At 35.7% G+C, this 24,996-nt stretch overlaps 1 protein-coding gene across 1 annotated transcript in view; it reads left to right on the top strand.

Moving 5' to 3' along the window:
- The window catches only part of FRAS1 (Fraser extracellular matrix complex subunit 1), a 360,951-nt gene that overhangs the window by 237,054 nt on the left and 98,901 nt on the right, over window positions 1-24,996 (top strand). Inside the window, exons 34-43 of the mRNA XM_051966720.1 lie at window positions 1,756-1,887; window positions 4,888-5,013; window positions 6,631-6,878; window positions 11,481-11,629; window positions 13,266-13,428; window positions 14,675-14,807; window positions 20,536-20,726; window positions 21,656-21,809; window positions 23,144-23,407; window positions 24,639-24,827. Coding sequence (XP_051822680.1) covers window positions 1,756-1,887; window positions 4,888-5,013; window positions 6,631-6,878; window positions 11,481-11,629; window positions 13,266-13,428; window positions 14,675-14,807; window positions 20,536-20,726; window positions 21,656-21,809; window positions 23,144-23,407; window positions 24,639-24,827 — 1,749 coding nt within the window. The remainder of the gene's footprint in view (window positions 1-1,755; window positions 1,888-4,887; window positions 5,014-6,630; window positions 6,879-11,480; window positions 11,630-13,265; window positions 13,429-14,674; window positions 14,808-20,535; window positions 20,727-21,655; window positions 21,810-23,143; window positions 23,408-24,638; window positions 24,828-24,996) is intronic.

Genomic DNA, 24,996 nt, shown 5'->3' with positions numbered 1-24,996 from the left:
AAAATGACCATTTATTTGTCAGATGGGACATTCTGAATGTTTAACAATAGTTTTCTCCATAGTCATAAAGAAGTACATGATCCTGTATCCATATATCAATGAAGTCCATCAGGGTCTTCTCATCTTATATGATGTTTATCTCTGTCCTTCCCTATATCTAACATTGGAGTTCCCAGCGTGCTGGTCTTTTACCAGTATGTGGATACCATTGTAGCACTTGAATTGTATCTGCCTTAACTTTCTATATAATCTGTCTACCTCTTTTTCTGATCACCCCCTCCCAATATATCTTTATATCATTATTTGTGTCACATGTACCATAGTGATAACGGATTTCATATATATATACATATATATATATTAATGTTGGCATATGTATGGTTCTCTATTGCTTCTTGATTTGGCCACCATTTTGATTCTTCAGAAATTGTTGTATGAAGTGCTTTTTAACCATTGAGAATCACTAGAATATTGATCTTAACAAAAAATGGGTTTTTATCCAAAAGAGAAATTTTCAATTATTGAAAATGTTGTTCAGTTTCCTAAATGCCACCTACCTTGTTTTCAAGTAATTATATTCTTTAAAAAGAAGTTATTTCAAAATGCACAAAATTTACCTTTTAGAAAAGTATGAAGGGCAATGTTGGGATTACAAAATTAAATTTTCATATACATATATAAATATATACATATCTATGTTTATAGTTATACACAGATAAAACAAGCTATACATATTGCTGCTTATATATAATCCTCTTTCTTGCCTTTTGTATATAGAAAAATTCATATTTGTTGATAATTTTCTAGTTCACCCACAGCTAGATGGGACAGTGGATAGAGTGTTAACCCAAGACTTAGTGAGATCTCCATCCAAATCTAATCTCAGACACTTAACAGCTGTGTGACCTAAGAAAAATTACTTAAACTTTCCTTGCCTCAGTTTTCTTGAGGTTTCTGCACCTACCTTGCAGAATGGTTGTGAGGATCAAATGAAATATTTGTAAAGTGCTTAGCATAGTTTCTGATGCATAGCAGGTGCTTAATAAGTTCTTGTTTACTTCCTTGAAGAAAAGTATATGCTTTTTGATAAGCAGGAGAAAGAAAGTGCTAGTAATCCAGGAGATTAAGAGTTACTTGCTTTTCAAAGAACCTAGGAAAATTAGATACTATAACATTCTTTATGCAGTTTATAGAGTATGATAAATGAAAATCACATCATCTCTATTTTCTTGTCTTCAAAATGACATCATAATTATTCTTGTGTGCACACACACACCACCTTTGTTATAAATGTAGAGTTTTTGTTATTATTTTTGTTGGAACAAAGCTTCCCTCTATTATGGAAGCACCTGCATGATTTAAACAGACTCTATGAATCAAAACTCATCTCTAGAGATGCAAAGAATGAACCAATCCAAAAGAATTCTATGAATAAGTAAATAAATGCCTTTTCTCACTTCTTCAGCGGGAGAATAATTTATGTTAAAATTTTTCCTAAACATTTATCAGAATCACCTCATTTTAGAACTACCAGGCTGGTCTGATTGTGTCATTGTGATTTTTTTAGCTATTTCTTACCCAGTTTAAAAAGCTTTGCTAGTTTGGTTCAGCATGTAGTACTTTCCTGATTTGTTAAGATCTTTTGCAAGTATTGCAGCTCTCTCAAAAAGATATGGGATATGTACACATAGAAACAACCTGTATACCATCAGACTACTAGTTGATTTATTTATATGGGCTTTTCATCCCTTCTAGTTTCAAATGGAGAGCACACAACAGAAGAAATGATGTTTATCATCCACTTACTTCCCATTCATCAGCAAGCCCCGCTGTTCCAGATCACAGTTCCATTTCTTGAGGTCAGCCGAGGAGGTCAAGCTAATGTGGGTAAGGAAGATCAATTGGATTGTGGAGAGAAGTGGTTGTTGAAATGCAGCTCTATTAAGACACTGATCCCTCTGGATGAATTGAGCCTATCCCAACTGGCACTAAGAAAGTATAACTATCTTCTTTCAGAAGATACAGGCAACGGTTTGTTCTCCCCTTTGACCCTCCACTTTCCCATATACATATAAATGGGATGGAAATAAACCCTTCAGAGGACAACTCTCACTGACGTAAGACAACATAGAATGTATTTCCGAGTTTCCAGTTATTTGATTTATTGCCATCTCTAAAACCAAAGAGAGCAGAGATGAGAGAAAATTTCACTATGAAACATTCTTGTTTTCTCTTCAGCAAAGTCAGAAAAATCTAGATGGGAGAAAGAGTAATTTAGGAGACTAAAAGTGTCAAGGGGACCAGAGCCCTCATCAAATTCATAGTTGACAATGTTTGTCATTAGGAGTTTATTTTCTTTTGTGGGAATGCATTTTAGTAATAAGGCGATAAGCATAATGAGCTGGGAAATGTGTCTCATCAGCTGTCTTTTGGAATATGTAGCAGCTGTCCCCAGTACATACCCTTGACTTAGAAATAGCTTATAACTACTGCAAGCATGGTTGACCCAATACTACCATGCCCACTCATGGAAGCCTCATTATATTGCCAAGAGAGTTAAGAGGAAAAAAAATGAAACTAGTAGAGAATCTGTGAGCTCAAGAGAGAAAGAAGGGGGAAACAAAGGAAAATGCAAAGGGAAGCTGATTTTGAAGGAATCAAGGTTGGTCACCTCTAAATATCTTCCCCTATGTTGCCCAGAACTCAGAATTCTTTCATTTGACTTTTAACAATCCATGAATTTCCAGAGGATAGAGTTTTATTTTGGTTAAGATGTAACTTCTTTTAAAATTGTAGTCACTTCTTGAAAGATAAGGAATTAAATTATAGTGGTTAATTAGAGAACTAATTAGTGAATTAAATGCAGTAAGGTTTTTCTTGCTAATTAATGTAAATTAACTAATTGCCCTCTGAGGTGAAAGTGTAATTTTGAAGCATGGAATACTTGGTTGGTGTAAGGTAAGTCTACTTTTAGGTAACTAGGAGGAGCAGTAGACAGAACAGCAGTCAGTAAGACCCAAGTTCAAATGTGACATTTGTCAACTTACTATGTGACCCTGGGCCAGACCCTTCATCTCTGCTTTTGTTCCCTCATATGCAAAATGGAGTTAATAATAACATCCAGGAATGCTGTGGGGATAAAATGGGATAATTGTAAAATGCTTTGCAAAACTTAAAGTGCTAAATAAATGCTATCTATCAGTTTTATAATTTGGGCCTTAGAGAACACCAGAGAGAGGAAACCAAGAAACCGAATGAAATCTCTCCTCTGTGCAGTAATTTCTCTACCTTCTTATATCCCTCCCTTCCTGACTTTTCCCCCTTTGTCTACTATATCCATTCCTTCCTTCTCCCTTATTTGTATCCTCATACTTCTAAGACCTTGCAATCAAAGACATATTGCTACTGTCATAGTTCAATTACATTTTGGACTGAATGGGTTTTGAGAGAAATCTGGGAACTTAACCAACACATTTTTTTGTGTGTAAGAGAATGTTTTCTGAATTCCAGATAGCTGGGGTTGCAATTTGAGTTTTTGGAATTTGACTTATTGATTAAGTTAATCCTATATAGGATCCTAGGCTTATAGCTTTAGAAATTGAAGCAACCTAGAGGTCATGGCTCCCCATCCTTTCTTTTTATCAATTGGGAAACTTAGGCCAAAAGAAATTAAATATCTTAAAGCATTAAAACAGAGCCCTGAGCATATTCAATTTATTATGGATGGTGGTGGTCCCTAATTAATTAATTCTAAGATCTTTCTCACAGTCAGGGACCCTTCTGCTTGGGGAAAAACTATTTTCATAGCCATTGAGGAAGTATCAAAATAGTATGAGATGGTACAATTCCATGATTGGCCAATTCCAGAATTGGTGAAATCTTATGGTTTGCTAAGGGCAATGTCCATCAATCATAATCACTTTGTAAACAGGTCTTTCATAGGTTATTAAATACAGGTTAACAACTAAAGACCATCAACTGCAGACCAGTTTAGCAGTCTCTTTGCAAAGGTTATAAGATTCTATCAGCAATATTTCAGGGTCTTCCACAGATCATATGATCCTGGCATCAAGGTTTTGGGCTTTCTCATCAAACACTAATGTTTGACCAACAGTATCTTAGAGATCAAGGAAATTGTGGATTTGAAGCAAAGATCACTAGAAAGTGGGATGATGATGATTCCTAATGGGGGAGAAGCAAATGATCCTTATTATGAGCACTTTGTCCTTGGAAGTGTGTATATATGTGTGCAACATACTGCTGATCCTACTGATAGCTAATCTGTTTGATAAATCAAATATAATCATCAATTCAATTAATCATAACTCTTACCCTAATAGCATTAACTTGTGTAATTATCCTACTCTTAATTCTATTCTGCTTAATTCACTAAGACAATCATCAGTATCTATCAAGTCACAATTAACTGAATAAATGTTGATTAAGTTGGGTAGACATATCAAAATTATCATCACACAAGTTCAGCATTTTATCTATGATGCCATTTTTATTTCATTTTTATTAAAGCTTTTTATTTTCAAAACATATACATGAATGATTTCCAACACTCAACCTTTCAAAATCTTGTGTTCCAATTTTTTTCCCTTCCTCACCCCCTCCCCTAGATGGCAAGTAATCCACTATGTATTAAATATGGGCAATTCTTCTATACATATTTCCACAGTTATCATGTGATACAAGAAAAAATAGATATGATGCCATTTTTTTTGGTGGATAGGAATGTAATCTGACATAGCTTGGATACCATCCAATCCCTCTCCCGCCCAATGTGGGAATTTGTCTTCTTGGTGGGTTATGTATTACAGAGGGAACTTTACATGTTAAGATTCTTTGGAAACATCATGTTCTCATTATCCCTCTCTCTAGGGATTCAGCTTGCAATGAGTGATACCAGCATGGCTCCTGAAAACCTATCCTTTGAGCTAGTCAAGCCACCCTTGCATGGTGCACTCTTCAGGAACACAGCTGAGTTCCAAGGGCCTATGAACACAGGTAGGAGTTCTTCTCCTCTTCTTCCCCTGACTTATTGGGTGGACATTATTACAGAAAAAATCATAAATCAAATCTTGTATACTTCTAAGGCATGGAGGGATAGTTGATGAGCTCCTTCAGAATAACTGTTTGGAGATGCTTAAAAAATGGGCTATTTGAAAGCCAATTTTGCCATGGTTACTTAGCTTGGATTTGTGTTACTTCCCTCTGTACAAAAATTTTTAAGACATTTTCCTAATTCAAGTGAAATTAGCTTATTTAAATTATGTATATATACACATAAATATATGCAAATATATGTGTAGGTGTATGTATATGTATATATACATGTAAACATGTATATGTGTATATACCTTTATATATATATATTCATAGATGTGTGTATGTATATATTTCCAGATATTCCCAATGTTTTAGTCCAGGCCAGACTAAGGTCTTCCTCTCCCCGCCCCCCACACCCACACCCACACATTTCAGAATTACCAAGTCTGAGGTATCATCTCATATCTTCCTAAGACTATCCCTATACCCTTCCAGAGATCATACGTGGAGAACTTCCTGTGATCTCAGTAGCCTTTTGAGACCCTGGTAAAACTTCAATCCTTTTGGTCTGTGCTCAGAAGTTGGGCTGCTAAAATAGAATTTAAGGGGCTACTTGACTTCCAACCCTGCTCTCCACAATTATCCTCAAAGAAGCTGAATACATGCCTTATAGCCCTCAGCACCAACTGGCATCATTGTGAAATATATAGACTTGGGAGAGACACTTGAAGGCTATCTAATCCAACCCCTTTCTTTTATCAATGAGGAAATTGAGAGCCATGGAACTTGTCACCTTCTTAACGTTACTGTTTGTTGACTTGAGAGGTAGGATTTGAACCCAGCTTCTCTACTTCCACATAGCTTTACATTACCATACAGAAAATGAGTGCTTATACTCATGAATCCAGAGAAGAATGTATTATGATTTATTCAAGCTTATTGAGAGGTGACTTCAATAGCCTTTGACCAACTAGCATGATAGACAAATCAAAGTCCTTCTTACATGAGTCTGGTTGCCCAGAAAGATAAGTTCAGGCTCCTTGCAATATCTTTGATTGGGCCCTGTCATTTCCCCAAAGTTTTAGATCTTTTGTTTTTAAACACTTAAATCCCAAAATAATTTGACTTCCTTGCTTAGAAAAAATGATATTTCCAAGTATCAATTTTTTTTCTCATTTTCTTTTGATAATAGAAGGGAACAAATTCTTTCTTTTTATCAATATTTTTTCCAAATACATGTAAAAATAGTTTTCAACTTTCATTTTTGTAAAACTTGTGTTCTCAATTTTTCTTTCTCCCTTTCTTCCCCTCCCTCCCCACCCCCACCCCCCGCCTTCCTCAAGACAGCAAACAACCTGATATAGGTTAAATATGTACAGTTCTTTTAAACATATTTGTCATGTTATGCAAGAAAAATTAGACCAAAGGGGGAAAAAGCCATGGGAAAGAAAGAAACAAATAAAAAGGTGAAAATACTATGCTTTGATTCAGTCTCCTTAGGAAAACAAGTTCTAAATGTGTCACCTGCTTTGGAATCTTGGATCTAAAGATGTGTGCTCTGTTTGTTTTTGGAAGGCGACCCCTTCACCTATGAGGACATCACACAGAATGCACTACACTATGTTCATGATGGCTCATCAGCCTTGGAAGACAGCATGGAGATCTCTGTCACTGATGGCATTGCCACAGCAACTACACTAGTGAATGTGGAGGTGTCATGGGCTGATCGCAGCGGTCCCCGACTGGCCACAGGCTCCTTGCTGACTGCCACTGTCCCCAGCAAAAGTTCCATTACTCTTACTAGATCACACCTTGCTTATGTGGTAAGTTCCTATAATCATCCTATTCATCATTGATCTGAATGACTGACCTTAAACAGCAGAATCTACAGCAATGGCCAGGGCTGACTCTCTCTGATCTTGAAAATGTATTTTCTGATTCTACTCAGATACATTCTACCCAGGCACTCCTCTTTGATAGAGCCTTTCCCTTCTGGAGTACTTCCCTCACTCAATCAGTCAACAAGCATTTGTCAAGCATTTATTATTTGCCAAGCACTGTACTAAATACTAGAGATAAAATAAAAATATAAAAAAATTTTGATTCTTTTTTTTGTTGTAGGTTTTTAAAAAATTACTATTTTATTTTCCCCTCAATTACATGTAAAAACATTTTTAACATTTGTTTTTAAAAGTTTGAATTCCAAACTCCCCATCTCCCTTGTTGAGAAGGCAAGCAATTCTATTCATGCAAAACATTTCCCTAAATCTTAAAAAAACAAAGAAAGTAAAAACAAATATATTTCAATATGTATACAGACACCATTAGTTCTTTCTTTGGGAATGAATAGCATTTTTCATCATAAGTCCTTTTGTGTTGTCTTGGATCACTGTATTGCTGAGAATGACTAAGTCATTCATAGCTAATCATCTTGTAATATTGTCGTTACTTTGTACATAATACATTTCACTTTGTATCAGCTCATACAAATTTTTCTCAGATTTTTTTGAGAGTTTCCTGCTTATCATATCTTAATAGCACAATAATATCCTATCACAATCACATAGTATGGTTTGTTTAGCCATTTCCCACTTGATGAGTATACCTTCAATTTCCCAATTTTTTGCCACCAGAAAAGAACTACTATATACATATATATATTTTATATATTTATATGTATTTACACACATATATGTGTGTGAATATGTGTGTATATATATGTGTGTGTGTGTATGTATATATTTATTTTTGCACATAGAGGTTCTTTCCTTTTTGTTTTATCATCTCCTTTGGGTTACAAACTTAGTAGTGGTATTGCTAAATCAGAGTACTTCTATGATTTCATAGCCCTTTGGGCATAGTTCCAATTGATCTAAAGAATGGTCAAATCAGTTCACAACTACACTAGCAGTATATTAATGTCTCATTTTTTCCACATCTCCTGCATCATTGGTTATTTTATTTTTCTGTCCTATTAACCAATTTAATAGGTATGAGATAGTACCTTAGAATTCTTTTAATTTGCATGTCTCCCGTCAATAGAGATTTAAAGCATTTTTTCATATGAGTTCTTTATGAGAGAAACTTGTTCGAACCCCTACTTTCAAGGGACTGACATTCTTTTGGGAGAGACAATGTATAAAGAAGTATTTACAGATAAGAGCTATTCAGAAAATATGGAAGGGAGAAGGAACTAACATTAAGGGGGACCAAAAAAGTCTTCTTGTAGAAAGTGAGATTTGAGCTGAGATGAAGGTCAAGGGAAATAACGTAGATAGAAATCTACATTTGATTTTTCTCTTTGTGACTGACTTGGTTAATGCTGCTTTAATTTTTTAACTTTTACAAATATATACATACATGTTAAATACACACATGTATGTGTATTAATAAAAATGTGTTCATTTATATAGAATATATGTACATATATACCTGTGTTTATATGTATATATATTTTCCTGTATAATTAGAAATTATGTTAAAGTAAAAGATGATTCATGATTACCTAAATGTTAGTTCTGTGAGTACTTAGATTTTTCTTCCCAAATTTGAAACCATAATCAGTAATGACCTGACACTTTAAAAAAATCATCCATATGTTTTAAATACATTTATAGCTTAACTATAATATCTAGTTCTGAACAGAAAGAAGGGAGATAAAGTGTTGGCCTGGGAACAATTTCTCTCCTGCAGATTTTATTCCCCAATTGTTTTTTAATGTTATGGGAAATCGCTCCCCTCTGACACTATTCATGGGCCTCTTACAACTCAAAAATAGCTTTCATTTTCTGATTTTCTAATTGACAGGTGATTTTTGTCATAAATTCTGGCCTATTGACTCTTATGAAACTCATGAATCTGTAATGACATTTGAATACAAATTTAATCAATAGACCGCCAAGCCTCAAAAAGTCATTGTTTGAAAACCCAAAGCTTCTCTCCAGGAGCAGTTCCTGCCCATTAACCACACATTCTACCCTGCATATCAAAATGCAGCTCTATTGGGCACTTAATACTGGTTTTAAGAAATTGATTGAATGTGAATTTGCCCAGCAGAGCAGAGAAAATTTAAAAGAACTATTTCAGGCTGGTGTAGCCATAGCCTATATGCTAAAGACTTATTTAAAGTTATAATATGACAACTTTGCTTGACAGCTGCTGAGGACTCTTGTCTCATGGGAAAACCTTTCCAGAACTGCTCTGTAGTGGGCCTGCAAACAATATGCAGCAAGGTGGGGAAAGTCATTCTGTAAACAGAATGGGCTTTAATTGAAGCAGAGAATAATTGGGATGGGGACAACTCATGATATGTCAGTATAGTATTAGGCACATGGAATGATACAAGCATGCAAGGAAGGAGGCAGAAGGCAATGGTTGTATTCAATTAAACAAAAGTATATATTAAGTATCTAAAAGGTACTTAAGAGACCCAAAGTATATCCTGAAAGGACATAGAGAAAGGGCAGTGAGTTTTTTCTCTAGATGGGAAATGCATGGGAGCTGGATTATGTTGGAAAAGACTTGACACTGGAATTAAGATGCTTAAAGAGAGCAGAATACAGTGAAAAGTATTCTTTCCATTGACTTTGGAGTAAGACCACCTTACCTGTTTTTAATACTTGATAAAGTATATAATTTCTCTGACCCTCAGTTTCTCACCTAAAATAAAAGGGTTGCTCTAGATGGCCTCTGAGACCTTCTAGCTCATTGAGTCTCCTTTTTGGCTTTGCCATTAGCTGGAAACATTACTTAAAATGTGTAACTTCCCTCTCTGGGTCTGAATTTCTCCACTGATAAAAGGAAGTAGCTGAGATCTTTAAAGTCTATCAGTTCATAAAGCAAGTGCATAAATACATATGAACCAAGATAAATATATGTATGATAGAGATAGAAACAAAATATTCATCCTGGTTCACTGAAGGAAGGCCTCTCTGGAAATCAGAAGGTAGAATCTGAGCTGGACCTTGAAGAGTCAGATTCATTTGATAAGGCCTGGTAGTCAGAGAGAGCATGACCAAAGGTATAGGGATGGGAAAGGTTCCATCAAGTTAATGAATATATAGGAGTGTAGTTTGGCCAAAACCTGGCTGAAGGTTAATAATAGTAACTAAAAGTTATGGATTCAGTTCAGTTCAACAAATGATAATAATTGTGTTCTGATAACCACAATCAAACTTTTTAAGCAAAATGATTAGAATGCAAAAATAGACCAGATGTAGGCTTTGTTCTTAGGAAGCTTAAAATCCATTAAGAAAGGGGAAAATGTATACACAAAAGACCATGAAATCAAGAAAAATGTGATTGAGATCAGAGGAGAGTATAATTTAAAAAATGCAAGAGGGAGATCAGCTCAAAAGGGAAAGAGGTGACAGGGAAGGCTTTCATGAAACTGGAATTGTTCCTTGATTTGAGTCTTGAAAGAATAGTAGTAACAACTATGATGGCAACATAAATGTAGCAGGTAAGATTTCTAAATCACTTTATTATCTCATTGGATTCTCATCAAATGGAGAATGGAGGGGGTAGAGTAAAAGAAAGGGAATTCTAAGAATGAAGTAAGAGGTAATACAAGCAAATGGTCAGTAGAGAGTAGAATGCAAATTGGAAATGGTGAATAATTAGTTTGATGGAAACATGAATCAATTAAATTCAAGAGACATTTATTAATGGAAGGCATTACTGACTAAAAGAAATAATATAAGCCTGTAAATAGAATTTGGAATCAGATTGTGGAGGCACCTTGAATGACAAGATCATGAGTTTATTTGTTAGATTCTGCTGGAAGATTTTTTAACAAGAATAACGTGGTCAGAACCATGCATTAGAGAGATAACTTGGCAAAATTTGGAGTTGGAAGTAAATTCTTCATTGTGATAAAATTTTGTCACATGGAATATTAAATTGATTAAGTGGTTTGTCATTAGTTAATATTGACAATTTTTGATACATGTTTTTATCACATTTTATTTGCTATGATAGAATTTGAATAGTAATCAGACAGTAAGATTCCTTCTGGCATTCCTGCAAAGAACTGGCATTTGTTTCTAGAGATGTATAACTCCAGTCTTCTGCCTTCTACTGGACAGGAAGCTTGAGTAGCAAGTAGGATGGTCTGTGGATATCAGGATCTATTGTAGCCATCTATTTTATATCTCTTATCCAAATTTTACTTCATTTCAGTAACTTTGATTAAGAGATCATGGAGGACTCAGGGCATTTTCAGTTAAACATTCTAGGAAGAATAATTTAGGACATATTACAGCTGACAAAGATTTCAGTTTTTACCAAAACAAACAACTTTTCAGTGAGTAAGGGAGAAAATATACATATATTACACACCCACACATCTGCTTGAAAGGTTTGACAAAAGAATTATGGATTCATGTGTTATCTTTTCTTTCTTTATTTTTTGAAAACTTTATTAGGATAATTCTTCCCCTGACTCAAAGATATGGATTCATTTATTTTCTGTACCAACATATGGGACTCTCACAAGAACATCAGGACTAATGGTAGAAGAACTCTCAGAGATTTCTAACTTTACAATGGAAGATATCAACAATCAGAAAATCAGGTAACCAATTTATTTCCTTGACACATTTTGCTGCTAATTTTAAAAAATTGCTTAATTTTTCATCACTGCTAAGACTCTTATATATTCTATTCTTCTTCCTCTTTGTTCTGCAACAAAGAGCCAGAAATTGAAGCAGTTTTGGGAGTGAGAAGTATTACACAGTTATTTCCACTTCAAGTTTGAGTGCTGTTGGTCACAAATTACCCTTTTGGAAATAGTAACTTTAATTTCATTGAAGAGGAAGGAGAAATCTGACATATGTCATCTGTCAGCCCTTTCATTTTGCAGAAGAAATTGATGGCCAGAGAAGGAAAGTGAAGGTGGAAGATCATACAAGTAATATAAGATGTTAAAATCAGGATTTGAATCCAATTCCCTAATTCCAGTCCAGTTCTCTTCTTATAAATAATTGATGTGCTATTCATTCATTTACTCATTCACATATTCATTCATCATTGAATTCAGGGTTGAATTCATCAGCCAATTAATTTATATCGTATTAGGGTACACATGATTCAGAAGAAAAAGGACCTATTCCTAGGGATTTTACAGGTTGGCCATAGAGTTGGCACATAATTTAATTTCTCAGTGCCCCTGGCAACTTTCTATGTATACAAAACACTTGCTTTGTGCAAAGCAGTAGGAATAAAAATAGAAAAGCTCTTGAATAGCTAAGGAGACAACACATACAAAATATTTAAGCTGCAAATTGAATGAAAAGGTTATATGATAGGCTAGGTGGCAAAGTGTATAGAGGACTGAGCAAAGAGTCAAACACTCCCTAGCTATGTGACCATGGTAATTGCTTAACCCTGTTTAGCTCAGTTTCCTCATCTATAAATGAGCTGGGAAGGAAATAACAAACCAGTTCATTATCTTTGCCAAGAAAACCCCCAAATAGAGTCACAAATAGTCAGACTTGGGTGAACAAAAATGATATAGTCCATAGGATGCATCAATAAAGCAGATGTTAATGCTTCTTCTTTAATGTCTTTTCCACTGACAAAATGAAATCAGTTTCTACTGTTGAGCTATTTTGACAATACCAACTATTCCTAATCAACTTTAAAAAAAAGAAAGGAAAGATAACATGAATTCATAATTTTTGTTAAACCTTTCAGGCATATGTGTGTATAATGTTATGTATATTTTATCCCTTTACTCACAGAAAACTTTTTTTTTTGGTGTAAACTGAAATCTTTGTCAGCTGTGATACATCTCAAGGGGCAAGAATGTACTGTTCTAGATAGTCAGTAGCTATGACTGTAGTACCTGTTGGAGCAAGTAGTGGGATTCATTTCCTTAGAGGCTATTCCTGGGATGATATCAAGAGCTTTGGACTGGAAGCATTAGTATTCCCCAGTATCTTGGTTTTAAGTCCTGAAAAGAACCATGAACTGGAGACCAAGATGTCTGTGGTCTAATTTCTGGGCACATGCTATCTCTTCCCTCTCATTCAAGGCGTTCTGCTCCTTCCATAAACCGACTTGCCTGTCCTGTATAGATAATTAAATAACAAGTTGCTTATTCCTTTAAAGAATACTCTGACTGGGGACATTTTTTAAACCTGAGTATAATTCTTTTGCCTGTCTCTTCATGTGACTTGCTAATTTTATTCTTATTTTGACCTACATAGGTACTCAACTTCATTTGAGGCAGAAAGTCAACCAATCACTGACATTTTCCAATTCTCTGTCTCTGATGCTGACAACAACCAACTGAACAATCAGAAATTTACTGTCATTATAACACCTGTCCAGAATCTGCCTCCCATTTTCACTTTTGCTGACCTTATCACTGTAAGTAATTTTCAGAACAATGGACAGTGCTATTAGTAGCTTTCAGAGTAGACATACATAAATGAATCATTTTCTGACTGAATAAGCCCTATTCCCTCTCCTTTCCTGAGCAGTCCCATGATAATAGCTGTTTTTTTTGACAGTGGTTTGTTATCTCTTGTCAGGAAGGGGCAATCACTGTTACTCTCTATTGAGACAAGATTGACACTTCTTTCTTCAAGTACTATGGTGAAAGAACTTGAAGAAACTAGTAGATGTGAGCCATCAAATGAAAATTCAGAAAGCATATCCAGATATACTCATATGTTCTGCAAGTTTCAAGTTCCTCTTCTAGTTTTCTCCTGAACTTCTTAGCTATCCTTCCTTCCTTGGCAATCTTCATTATCCCTTAGTGTGAACCTCTGCCTTAAGGCTTCAGGCCATTCTTCAGGGAGACTAGGAGGCCATTATTTGTAAGCTCTTTGAGATCAGGGACGTCCTTTTGCCTTTTTTTTGTATCCCCAATACTTAGTACATAGTAGCTTAATATCAATGTTAAGCACATAGTGCTTAATAAATTGATTGATCACACTGTAGTAGCTTGTCCCAGAGTATTGCTGGAAAGAGAGTAAGAAAACACATGACTGGTCTATGGAAGAAGGAAGAGAATAAACATTTATATAGCACCTACTATATGCTGGTTAAGCTGAATTCTTATAATTTGGGGTACAAAGAAAGAATTTAATTTGAGGATTGTATTTATTTCCCTCTCCCTCTCAGGCTTAAGGCCTGATATGATCAATTCTTTCTTTTTTATTCTGACATTTTACAAGGCACAGAATTTTTATACTAGAATCGGTAAAGATAGAAACTTGAGTCCCTTTTCTCTCAGTCCCAAGGAAGGCAAGGCTAGACAGTCACTTTTTGGATGAGATGCAGTTTTTTTTACTAGGACAACTGCAGAAAGATGGATGTAGACTGAAGAGTCTGATGATTTTAGAATTAGCTTTATTTTGTAGCATGACCTGGGTTTGCAGAGAAGCACTGACTGTGTCACACATCATCTGTTTAATTGTGATTTGGAAAAAACTTGGGGAAAATGCATTTACAATTTTCAGGTACCCAGATGTACCTTCTCAAGCCCACAGTAGGTCTAATTCAGCTTTTGCTGCAAGATCACCCCAAGCAACACTTTCCAAATAAGTGTCTTTTTTTTCCAGCCTATAAGCCAATCCAAGGTGTTCTTTTTCCTTTTTCTCTTACTTAGGTTGATGAAGGAGGGAGAGCACCGCTCACATTTCACCATTTCCTGGCTATGGATCCTGGGAACCTCCAGAGAGATACAGAAGTCAAAATAAGCACTTTGCCTACATATGGCTTCATCGAGAATACCAGGACAGGTACTTGAGAGCTTTTTGACTCATGGATCTTTATTGGTTCATTTTTTGAGTAGTGAGAAGAGAGAAGGCATTGTGTTCATGTAATTGGAGCCTGAGTTAAGCTATCTTGGTGAAATTTCTGAAGTGGCTATGTCAGTGAAATCAGGACTTTTGTTCTATTACCAAGACACTCTTCTGATTATTCAGGGTCACACTACTCAGGTATCTCTCAGGTTTTCCTGAGAGTATGACCCAAATAAAAAGACATAATAATCTCTTGGGGATATCCTCTGATCTCCTCCCTGCTTCTTCCAGTCCTTGTCTCCTCTGGTGCTTCAGTTGGAGATGGTTATCATTGATAAGAAGGCACTTAGAAAGATTGAGTGGAGGGAAGTTATTTGTTGACCTCAGGCTCTTTCCTTTTCTTTAGTAGCTTTCTGATGTTCAATGATGGATAGGGATAAGTGTGCCTAACTGTTATATCTCAACTTGGCAATAATTGGAATGTTTGCTAGCAAGCAAGACTGATGATTGGCACTCTCAAGAACTTGGCAACAATTGGAGTGTGTGCTAACAGCTCCCATGAAGAAGCCAGTTACCTGAACAGTCTGTAGCTGGTGTAATTTCTGGGATGGAAATCTGATCATCTCCAGCTCACTTAGAAATAGTCACTGTTTTCACAGAAGAATGTTCTGTGTCTTTCCCTTATGTGTAGCTTTAGCTTTGTGGAGGGTAAACATGAAGAAGGGAGAGTCTTGGGACAAAGAAACCAATTAGGAAGCTATTGCAGTAGTTCAGACAAGAGATGGTGAGGGTCTGAGGTAGAGTGGCCAAATGCATAAAAAGAAATGGATGGAGGCAAGAGATTGTAGATGGAAAAAGGATAAGATCTGGAAACTAATTGGATATATGGGATGACGGAGAGAGAAGAATCAAAAATGGACATGGTAAGATGACTTCAACAGCAATAGACAACTAGATGGTGTGGTGGCTAAGAGTGCTGGATCAGGAATCTGGAAAACCTCAGATATTCACTAGCTATTTGACCTGAGCAAGCCAATTAACCTTCCTTAGTCTCCATTTCCTTGTCAGTAAAATAGAGATAATAATAGTACCCTACCTTATAGGATTTTGAGACTCAAGTGAGATAATATGTATACAGCACTTGCAAACCTTAAAGTAATGTATAAATTCTAGCTGAAATTGGGGGATTTTTGGTGGGAAGAAGAAGTGGTTTGGCATAAGATAAGAGAATGAGTTCTATTTGGTATGGAATGAGGTTGAGATGGCTATGGGAAATCCAGGTTCAAAATATCCAATAGGCAGTTGGAGATGTATGCCTGAAGCTCGGAAGACAGACTAGAGCTAGATATATAATCAATCAAGCAAGCGTCTGCTTTGTGCTAGACTTAGCTAGGGACATACTGTCTCATTTATTATTATTGGTTTATAGAAATGAATTTGTCATATAACTGGTTTATATCTTTACCAAATTTCTTTAAATTTCAGAATTTTACCTTTTGATTTAATGAAAATCTTCTTCTTTTTTTTTAAAGTAACTTTTTATTGACAGAACCCATGCCAGGGTAATTTTTTACAACATTATCCCTTGTACTCACTTCTGTTCCGATTTTTTCCCTCCCTCCCTCCACCCCCTCCTGCAGATGGCAAGCAGTCCTATACATGTTAAATAGGTTACAGTTTATCCTAGATACAATATATGTTTGCAGAACCAAACAGTTCTCTTGTTGCACAGGGAGAATTGGATTCAAAAGGTATAAATAACCCGGGAAGAAAAACAAAAATGCAAGCAGTTTATATTCATTTCCCAGTGTTCTTTCTTTGGGTGTAGCTGCTTTTGTCCATCCTTGATCAATTGAAACTGAATTAGCTCTCTTTATCAAAGAGATTCACTTCCATCAGAATACATCCTCAAACAGTATCGTTTTTGAGGTATATAATGATCTCCTGGTTCTCCTCATTTCACTTAGCATCAGTTCATATAAATCTCACCAGTCCTCTCTGTATTCATCCTGCTGGTCATTCCTTACAGAACAGTAATATTCCATAACATTCATATACCACAATTTACTCAGCCATGCTCCAATTGATGGGCATCCATTCATTTTCCAGTTTCTAGCCACTACAAACAGGGCTGCCACAAACATTTTGGTACATACAGGTCCCTTTCGCTTCTTTAGTATCTCTTTGGAGTATAAGCCCAGTAGAAACACTGCTGGATCAAAGGGTATGTACAGTTTGATAACTTTTGGGGCATAATTCCAAATTGCTCTCCAGAATGGCTGAATGTGTTCACAATTCCACCAACAATGTATCAGTGTCCCTGTTTGATGAAAATCTTCTTAAATAAAACTATATTCTTGCTTGTCCTTATGCTAAATGACCACAAGAGGTTTCACTTTTTCTTGTGTCCACTTTCATAGCTTTTTTAATCTTCTTTCTTACTAATAATTTATAAACTTTTTTTCTTTTTGGTATCAGTGGTTTTCATCTTATAATTTGCTCTCCCAGGGAAATTTCACTTCATACCACTGAAGTAATACTTCTCTAAGAAGCCTTTCCTGTCCCTCTAGGTGTGCCTTCACTCCCTAAAAAAGTTTATCTTGTATTTCTTTTTATATATGCTTATTATATGCATGCTTTCTCTTCCAGTTGAATGTAAGCTCCTTGAGGGCTGTCGTTCTTATTTTTGCATCTCTGGTATGTACAGTTCTTAATATATAGTAATGGCTACACCTGGTTAGTAAGTGTTTGCTATTGTTATTCTTAAAGAGGATCAATGACATCAGGAGAGTAATGTCTAGACTTGCAAGTAAATTGAATTTAAGTGAGACAGAGGTATGCAAAGTCATCAGCCTCACTTTCTTCCAAAATTATTGGAGTCCCTGTGGCAAGACATAAGTCAAGATGCTTGGCAATAACCCAGTTAGTAAATGTTGATTGATTGTTGAAATGCTAAGTAGAGAGAGTATTTCATTTTCTTGTATATCAGGTCCCCAAAATCTCTGATGTGTTCACTTAGTATAGTTGAGCTATTACTAAGAAGGCTCACTTTACCTTTTTTGATAAGATTGGTGAAGACAAAAAATAAGGGTTTGGGCAGCTATTCTGCTCATCCTCCTCTGGCTAATCCATAATCCTCTGGTTATGTCTCCATAATCTAAAGAGAGATGGAGGTCATAACAGCCAATTTTTCTTAGTCTCCTAGGAGGAGGAATAAGGGAGAGGAATATCACACAATTTCATCCATATAGCAATGAAAGAGAAAGTATTTATTTCACATGAATGGAATTTAAGGATTTCTCATCTCTTAGCCTTTGTGTCCAATATCCAGCAAAGATTTCCATGATTAGTAGTCCATGGAGTGTATAGCTAGGCCCTTCCTATTGTCCTGGGATTTGCAGCCAACAGATATTTAAGTAAGAGGGTCTTTCTTTATCTCTTCTCTTTAGTGGCTAAAACTGTAAAGGACAATTTGAAATCGATCAATTGGAAAATTTGAATTTGGAATACAAACCAAGTAAAACAGAATGTGTCTCTTTTCTCTTCCTTCTCTGTTTCTCAACCATGTTTATTGTCTTATTTTTCATTCTCAAGGAGGGCCATAACATCAGGGATGGGATTCCATGGCATGCAAGTGAATTGGATTTAAGCGATGGAGGGCTGGGCAAGGTCACGTGCCTCACTTTCCCCTCCCGAGACCACCCAATGGCCAGATATAGATCAGGATAACTGGGGCTGGCCCTGATGCAATGGGAGACTGGCCTTTATAAGCTAAGGGGCTCAACCATGCACTCTCAGGTCATTTGTAGAAGTTAGACTTCCCAGAACCTCAGTTGCACCTGCCCTGAGGACAGTAGCTAGGTAGTCTCCTAAGATTGATGGAGGTGGATGGGGGAGAAGGGGTTTCAAGGCTTGAGGAAATGAATCCTTGTTCCTTATGGATAACTGCAGGGAAGGGACAGAGTTCTTGAAGATACCAACTATAGTGGATTGTAACTATTGTTCTTATTAAGTTATGTTTGGCTCTTTGTGACTCCATAGATTATAGCTTTCTTGGTAAAGATACTGGAGTGGATTTCCATTTGACTCTCTAGTGGATTAAGGCAACCAGGTTAAGTGATCTGTCACATAACTAGTAAGTGAATGCAGATATTCCTGACTCTACGCTCAGAGCTTTAACCACTGACTCACCTAACTGTCTCTGTACCAAGCTAGCATCTGGTATAATCCATTCATCCATTAGAATGTGAACTCCTGAAGAACAGGGAATGTCTTGCTTTCCCATTTATATAGCCAGCACTTAAAAGAGTGCTTTGCATAGAGTAAGCATTTAATAAATGTTGTTTTATTCATTCAATTATCCTTCTGCTTATGAGTGATTATTTATATCATGTCATGGCCCATGGAAAACTGTCATATTTTGATTTGCTATTATCTACAGTTGCTGAGACAGTAAGAATTATGTGCAAAACACATCTGTTATTTATATTGAGCTTTAAGATTTGTAAAGTGCATTACAAATAATCTCTCCTTTTGTTTTATAACAATCCTGGGAGGCAAATGCTATTATTATTATTCCCATTTTACAGAAGAGGAAACTAAGGCAGGCAGAAGGGAAATGCTTTGTTCAGAGTCACACAATTAATGAATATCTGAGGTTGATTGAGGTCTTCCTGATACAAGATTATCCACTTAAATGCTGAGCTCTTCTAAAGCACATCAGTCATACTAAGAACAGAATCTCTTAATTTTGTAAGGCTTGAGAGATTTTGTAAATATTATCCTATTTGACAGTATTTGTGAATGTGTATATCAACAACATATGCATTCTATAATTAAGGACACTGACTAGAGGACATGCTTTGGGCCACTTGATTAGATTAGGAGAATTAATTAGAAATTCTGATTTTTATTAATAATAATGGTGATGATGAGAATAGTACTTATGTGGTGTTTTAAGGTTTGCAAACCTTAACTGATTTGATCCTCATAACAACCCCAGAAGGTCAGGGTTATTATTACCTTCATTTTAAAGATGAGCAAACTGAGACAAATAGACATGAAGAGTCTTGCTCAGAGTTATACAGCAAGTGTATGAGGCAGGATTTGAATTTGGATCTTTCTGATTCCAGATCCAACATCCTATAAGATAATTTATGTATGCTTTTTATAAATATTAACATATTTATCATGATATGTGAGAAACAATCGATATTAAGAATAAACTATAACACATAAATACAAAATAAATAATATAGTTAGTCATCAAATAAAAAGAAAGGTGCAAAGAAAATAAGTTTTTTGTGTTGATTTTTCTTCTTTTTAAAAATTATTTATTTTTTGATGTATGGAATAAAACAAACATTTCCATAACATTGTATGATTAAAAAAAAGATTGCACATGAAATTACAAACCTATTATGTGTGACTTGCTATTCCTTTTAAATACATAATAGTTATCATGTAAATCCTTTTTTTCCTTTCCTCCTCCTCCTTTTCCACAATACCTGGCACATAATAAGCATTTAATAGACACTTGTTCCCTTACCCCTCTTTCTATCCACTATGCCATCTAGCTATATAGTTCTTAGTTCTTTCCACTATGACTAATTGTCTCTCTTTAAATGCTTATTTGGTCCTTTTTGATCATTATGCTTTCTTTCCAGCTTAGTTTAATAAGCAGGAATTGCTAAGCAAGGTTTAACATCTCTCTCCTGTCATGTAGGCAGTCGTTTTGGCCCAGGAGGTAGCAGTGACTTGGAAGCATCCTTCCCTTTTCAGGATATTCTAGAAAATCACATATACTACTTTCAGAGTGTTCATGAGAGCATTGAACCAACGAATGATATCTTTAGTTTTTATGTGAGTGATGGATCTGGCCGTTCAGAAATTTACAGCATCAACGTCACCATTGAGGTAAAGACATTAAGAGGTTGGCTAAATTATTATTTCATTAACTTTTTAGTTGAGTCTTTCAGATGTTCCAAATAACTCATCATATCTCCAAAAAGAGATAGTTTTATGATCACATTTCCTTCTATTTCTTTTCTTCTTTTGTTGCTATTGATAGGATTTCCAATACAGTATTGAATAATATTGGTGATAATGGGCATTCTTGTTTCACCTCTGATTTTATTGGGAAGGGTTCTAGCTTAGCCCTATTACAGATAATGCTAATGGTTTTAGATAAGGTTACATTGGAAAAGATATGTTTTCTTGTTTTACCTGACAATTCTTGTGTGGGGGAAAGAATTCAAACTGAGGAGCTTTGATTCCATAACCAGAACTCTTTCAATCATATCACTTTGCTTTTTTGCATAGACCCACTCTCTATACTATACACAAAAATATATGAGAAAGAATTAAAGACCTTTTCTCACCTTTTCCAACACACAAATCCATAACAACAAGCATTTAATAGTTTTAGTATTTAATTGTGAAATTAAAATCTGCTTCTTATAAGTGACATATGAAGAAAAACTTTGGTGGAATATTGGAATTCAGTATAATTCAATTGAGAGAGCTTTTGAGTCAATGGATATGGGTTTGAATACTCCCATCTTCTCAATCCTTTTGTGACTTTGGGTAACCCACTTAAGCTTTTGAACTAAATGCCATGTAAAGTCCCTTTCAACTCAAAATCTTCTGATCATGTTTATCCAGCATTACTTTTTCTTTTTTTTTAAACTAAAGTATATTTTATGTGCATGTTACTCTCAAGCTGTGTTTGATCATTGTAATTAGTTATAGATAAAATTCCAAGGCTGTGAATGGTTAGTAGTAGTGTTTTTTCCTCTAGCTTTGAATTGATACATATGTGGCATGTTGTTTCCTACTTTAATTAGAAGAGAAATGATGAGTCTCCCAAGATGACCATCCAGCCCATCAGAGTGCAAGAGCGCTCAGGAGTGGTCATCAAAAATACTTCTTTGAGTCTGCAAGACCTAGACACTCCTGATAATGAACTGATTTTTGTACTAACAAAGAAACCGGAACATGGTAAGATATGTACATTTTTCAGCATATTTCTTCTTAATAGAAGTTCCTTGATGCTACTAATGTTAGTTCTAAAAGTATGACTTGAATTCTTCTTGGCAGCTCCCATAAGGGCATGAAAATTTCTGCATTAAAGAAATCAAATCTACAGAGACCTCATATTTTCTGATAAATTGGGTGGGTAATGAATGGAGAGCTGCCTTCAGTACCTGCAGTCAAGTCTGCTTCTCACAAGCATTTTGGCTATTTGATTGGGGCAAAGGCTACTGCTTTCTCAGCTTTCCCTAGGCAACTAAGACTAAGCTCCAGAGTAGATGCTAGAAGGATAGTTTTTTGTTTTTGTTTTTATTTTTTATTTTTATATCGAGTGTCTTACATTATTGAAATCACAAATCTGGTAAAAGTAAATATCTTATTAAGGAAGAAAACAGAAACAAATCTGTAGATTTGATTTCCTTAATGAGAAATTTTCATGCTTTTATGGGATCTGCCAAGAAAAATTCCATGTAAGCTCCTTGAGGGCAGAGATCATCTTTTTATAGGCTCTGAATCCTCATATACAATTTGGTCTGATTCAATGCTCAGATCAATACAGGTATTTAATAAATAATTCTTAATTTATTGATCCCCAAACACAGGAAAATAAGAAAAATTAAAAGCTTTTAATCTTATATATAGAGCCAATATTGGGACTGTCATTGGTGCTGGTTCTTGCGCTACCAAATTAGTTGTACTTATAACTTACTTTAGCAAATTGAAATACATGCCAATTTCTATCTGATTGTTTACCATCTCAAGGAGGGAGGGAAATAGAGATTTGGAACTCAAAACCTTAAAAAATATTTAAAATATTTAATATTTAATTGGAGGAAAATAAAGTATATATTAAAAATAGGTGCCAATGAGAATAAAAATTTTTTTTAAGAATAATAAAACTAAATATCCATCTTGATTTATAAAGGAACTCAGAGCACTTTTCACTGGTATCTTCTAAGGGCAGAATTAAATAGTATCACTCCCATTTTGAATAGGAAGAAACTAAGATTTAGCAGTAAAGCTCATAGGGCAGGACATGGTTCTTGGGCTGCTGAATGGCCATGTCTGTTTGTATCTTAAGAGATTTTAACTTGGGCTGCAGAGATAATGGATCTTAGTGATGAGGCTATGGTGAGAAGAACATTATTTGGCTGAGATATAAAAAGCTACCTTATCACTAAATTGACTCATAGTCCCAGAAAGGTTTGCATCATTAAATGCTTTTGGTAAGAGTTTCCAGGAGTCACTTAACTTTGGTGACCCACAGATTCTTAAAAAAAATAACTTCTTTTCTGCCTTAGGTTATCTCCATCGAAGACAGTTCTCCTCAGAGCCCCTTGAGAGTGGCCGGATCTTATCTCAAGGATCCTCCTTCACCTACCAGGATATTCTGGATGGCTTGATTGTCTATACCCCTGGTGGTCCTGGTGTGGCTCTGGATGAGTTCCGTTTCTCCCTCACAGACGGCCTCTACACTGAAACAGGGAGGGTAGAGTTCTCCATGGAGATCCCCAAAAGCAAACCTCCCCAACTAGCTGTGAACCGAGGCCTGCAGCTGTCAGCAGGTACCAAGAGAGGGGAGACCAAGCAGTTATAAGACAGAGAAATTGTAGTGATGGCCCTAATTCCTTTATTTTTTTTAAATCCATCAATAGCTTTTATTACAATGGGCAAATTAAAGCAGATTTCTTTTTTTAATGAAAGCTTTTTTATTTTCAAAACATATACAAGGATAATTTCTCACCATTGACCCTTGCAAAATCTTGTGTTCCAATTTTTTCCCCCTTCCTCCCATCCTCACCCCTAGATGGCATGTAATCCAATATATGTTACACATGGTAAATACATATGTAAGTCCAATATAAGCATACATATTTATACGATTATCTTGCTGCACAAGAAAAATCAGCTCAAAAAGGAAAATTTGAGAAAGAAAATAAAATTCAAACAAACAACAAAAGAAGTGAAAATACTATGTTGTTACCATAGTCTTCTCTCTGGGTGTGGATGGCTCTCTTCATCACAAGATCATTGGAATTGGATGGCTCTAATTCCTTACCCTTTCCTCACTTGGGTGTGTAATGTCTTCTTCTGGGGGGAAGGTCTGATAGACTCTTTTAACTTACTGACATTAGGACAAAATGTTCAAAACTTGTGAATTTTAATTTATGAAGAGAATTCTTTTCAACAAACACTATTTCAGAAGAAATAAGCCTCTCTGGGACCCAGTTTCCTTAACTCTGAAATGGAGATATAAATCTTTATTCACACCTCACAAGGTTGCTGTGATTTTCAGTGAGGTAATGTATTTTGAGCAACTTGCAAGACTGATAACATCATGTAAATGTCAGCTAATATTATTATCATCTACATTTTTATTATTATCAGAGGAAGGAAAATCTTCCTAGGGGATAATTATCCAATTAGGAAGGTATTGACCTGTTTAATACCTGGAGAAATTAAATTTTGGTTCATGGGCACTCATGATCAACAGTGACCTTCCTTGGCATGTATGGTTTGATGAGTTGTAAATAATAATGTCTTCCCTGGTCCCCAGAATTAATTTGGCAAGCAACTGAATTGATGGACCTTTAGTTTAGAGAGGCAGCATAATGTGAAGATAACTGACTAGCTACCAATATGCCTGGATTTTTGTTTTATATTCTGTGGCCAGCTAGTTTTGTAACCTTGGATTAGGCAGTTAATTTATTTGAAAAATGGGGGAATTAGCTAAATGACCTGTGAGCTCTAAGCTCAAGTGATTGGAAGCATCTTAGTCTTTTTTTTTTCCCTCAGGTTCCATAGGCAGGATCACAGATCAGCACTTAAAAGTGGCAGGTACCATTTTGGATGACCTGAAAGTTATGTACGTCATGAAGAAAGATCCCAGTGTGGGGCGTTTGCAATTGGCAAGGAATGACAATCTGGAGCAAATCTCTGTCAAGGGACCTGTCAAGAGTTTCACCCAAGATGACATCAGCCAAGGTGAACCAGTTCAATTCCACTTATCTCATTTCTCACCTTCCCTTCTCCCTTTCCCTTCCAGTCCGCTGGGTCAAGGAGGCTAGATTTTCTTGTAATTCATTTACAACTATAGAAGCCTAGGAATCCTCCTTACCTCATGATAATGAGCAGTATTTTTGTGTTCAAGCTT

Source organism: Antechinus flavipes, chromosome 6 (assembly GCF_016432865.1).
Source record: "Antechinus flavipes isolate AdamAnt ecotype Samford, QLD, Australia chromosome 6, AdamAnt_v2, whole genome shotgun sequence".
Lineage (NCBI taxonomy): Eukaryota > Metazoa > Chordata > Mammalia > Dasyuromorphia > Dasyuridae > Antechinus > Antechinus flavipes.
This window is presented reverse-complemented; position numbering and strand designations above follow the sequence as displayed.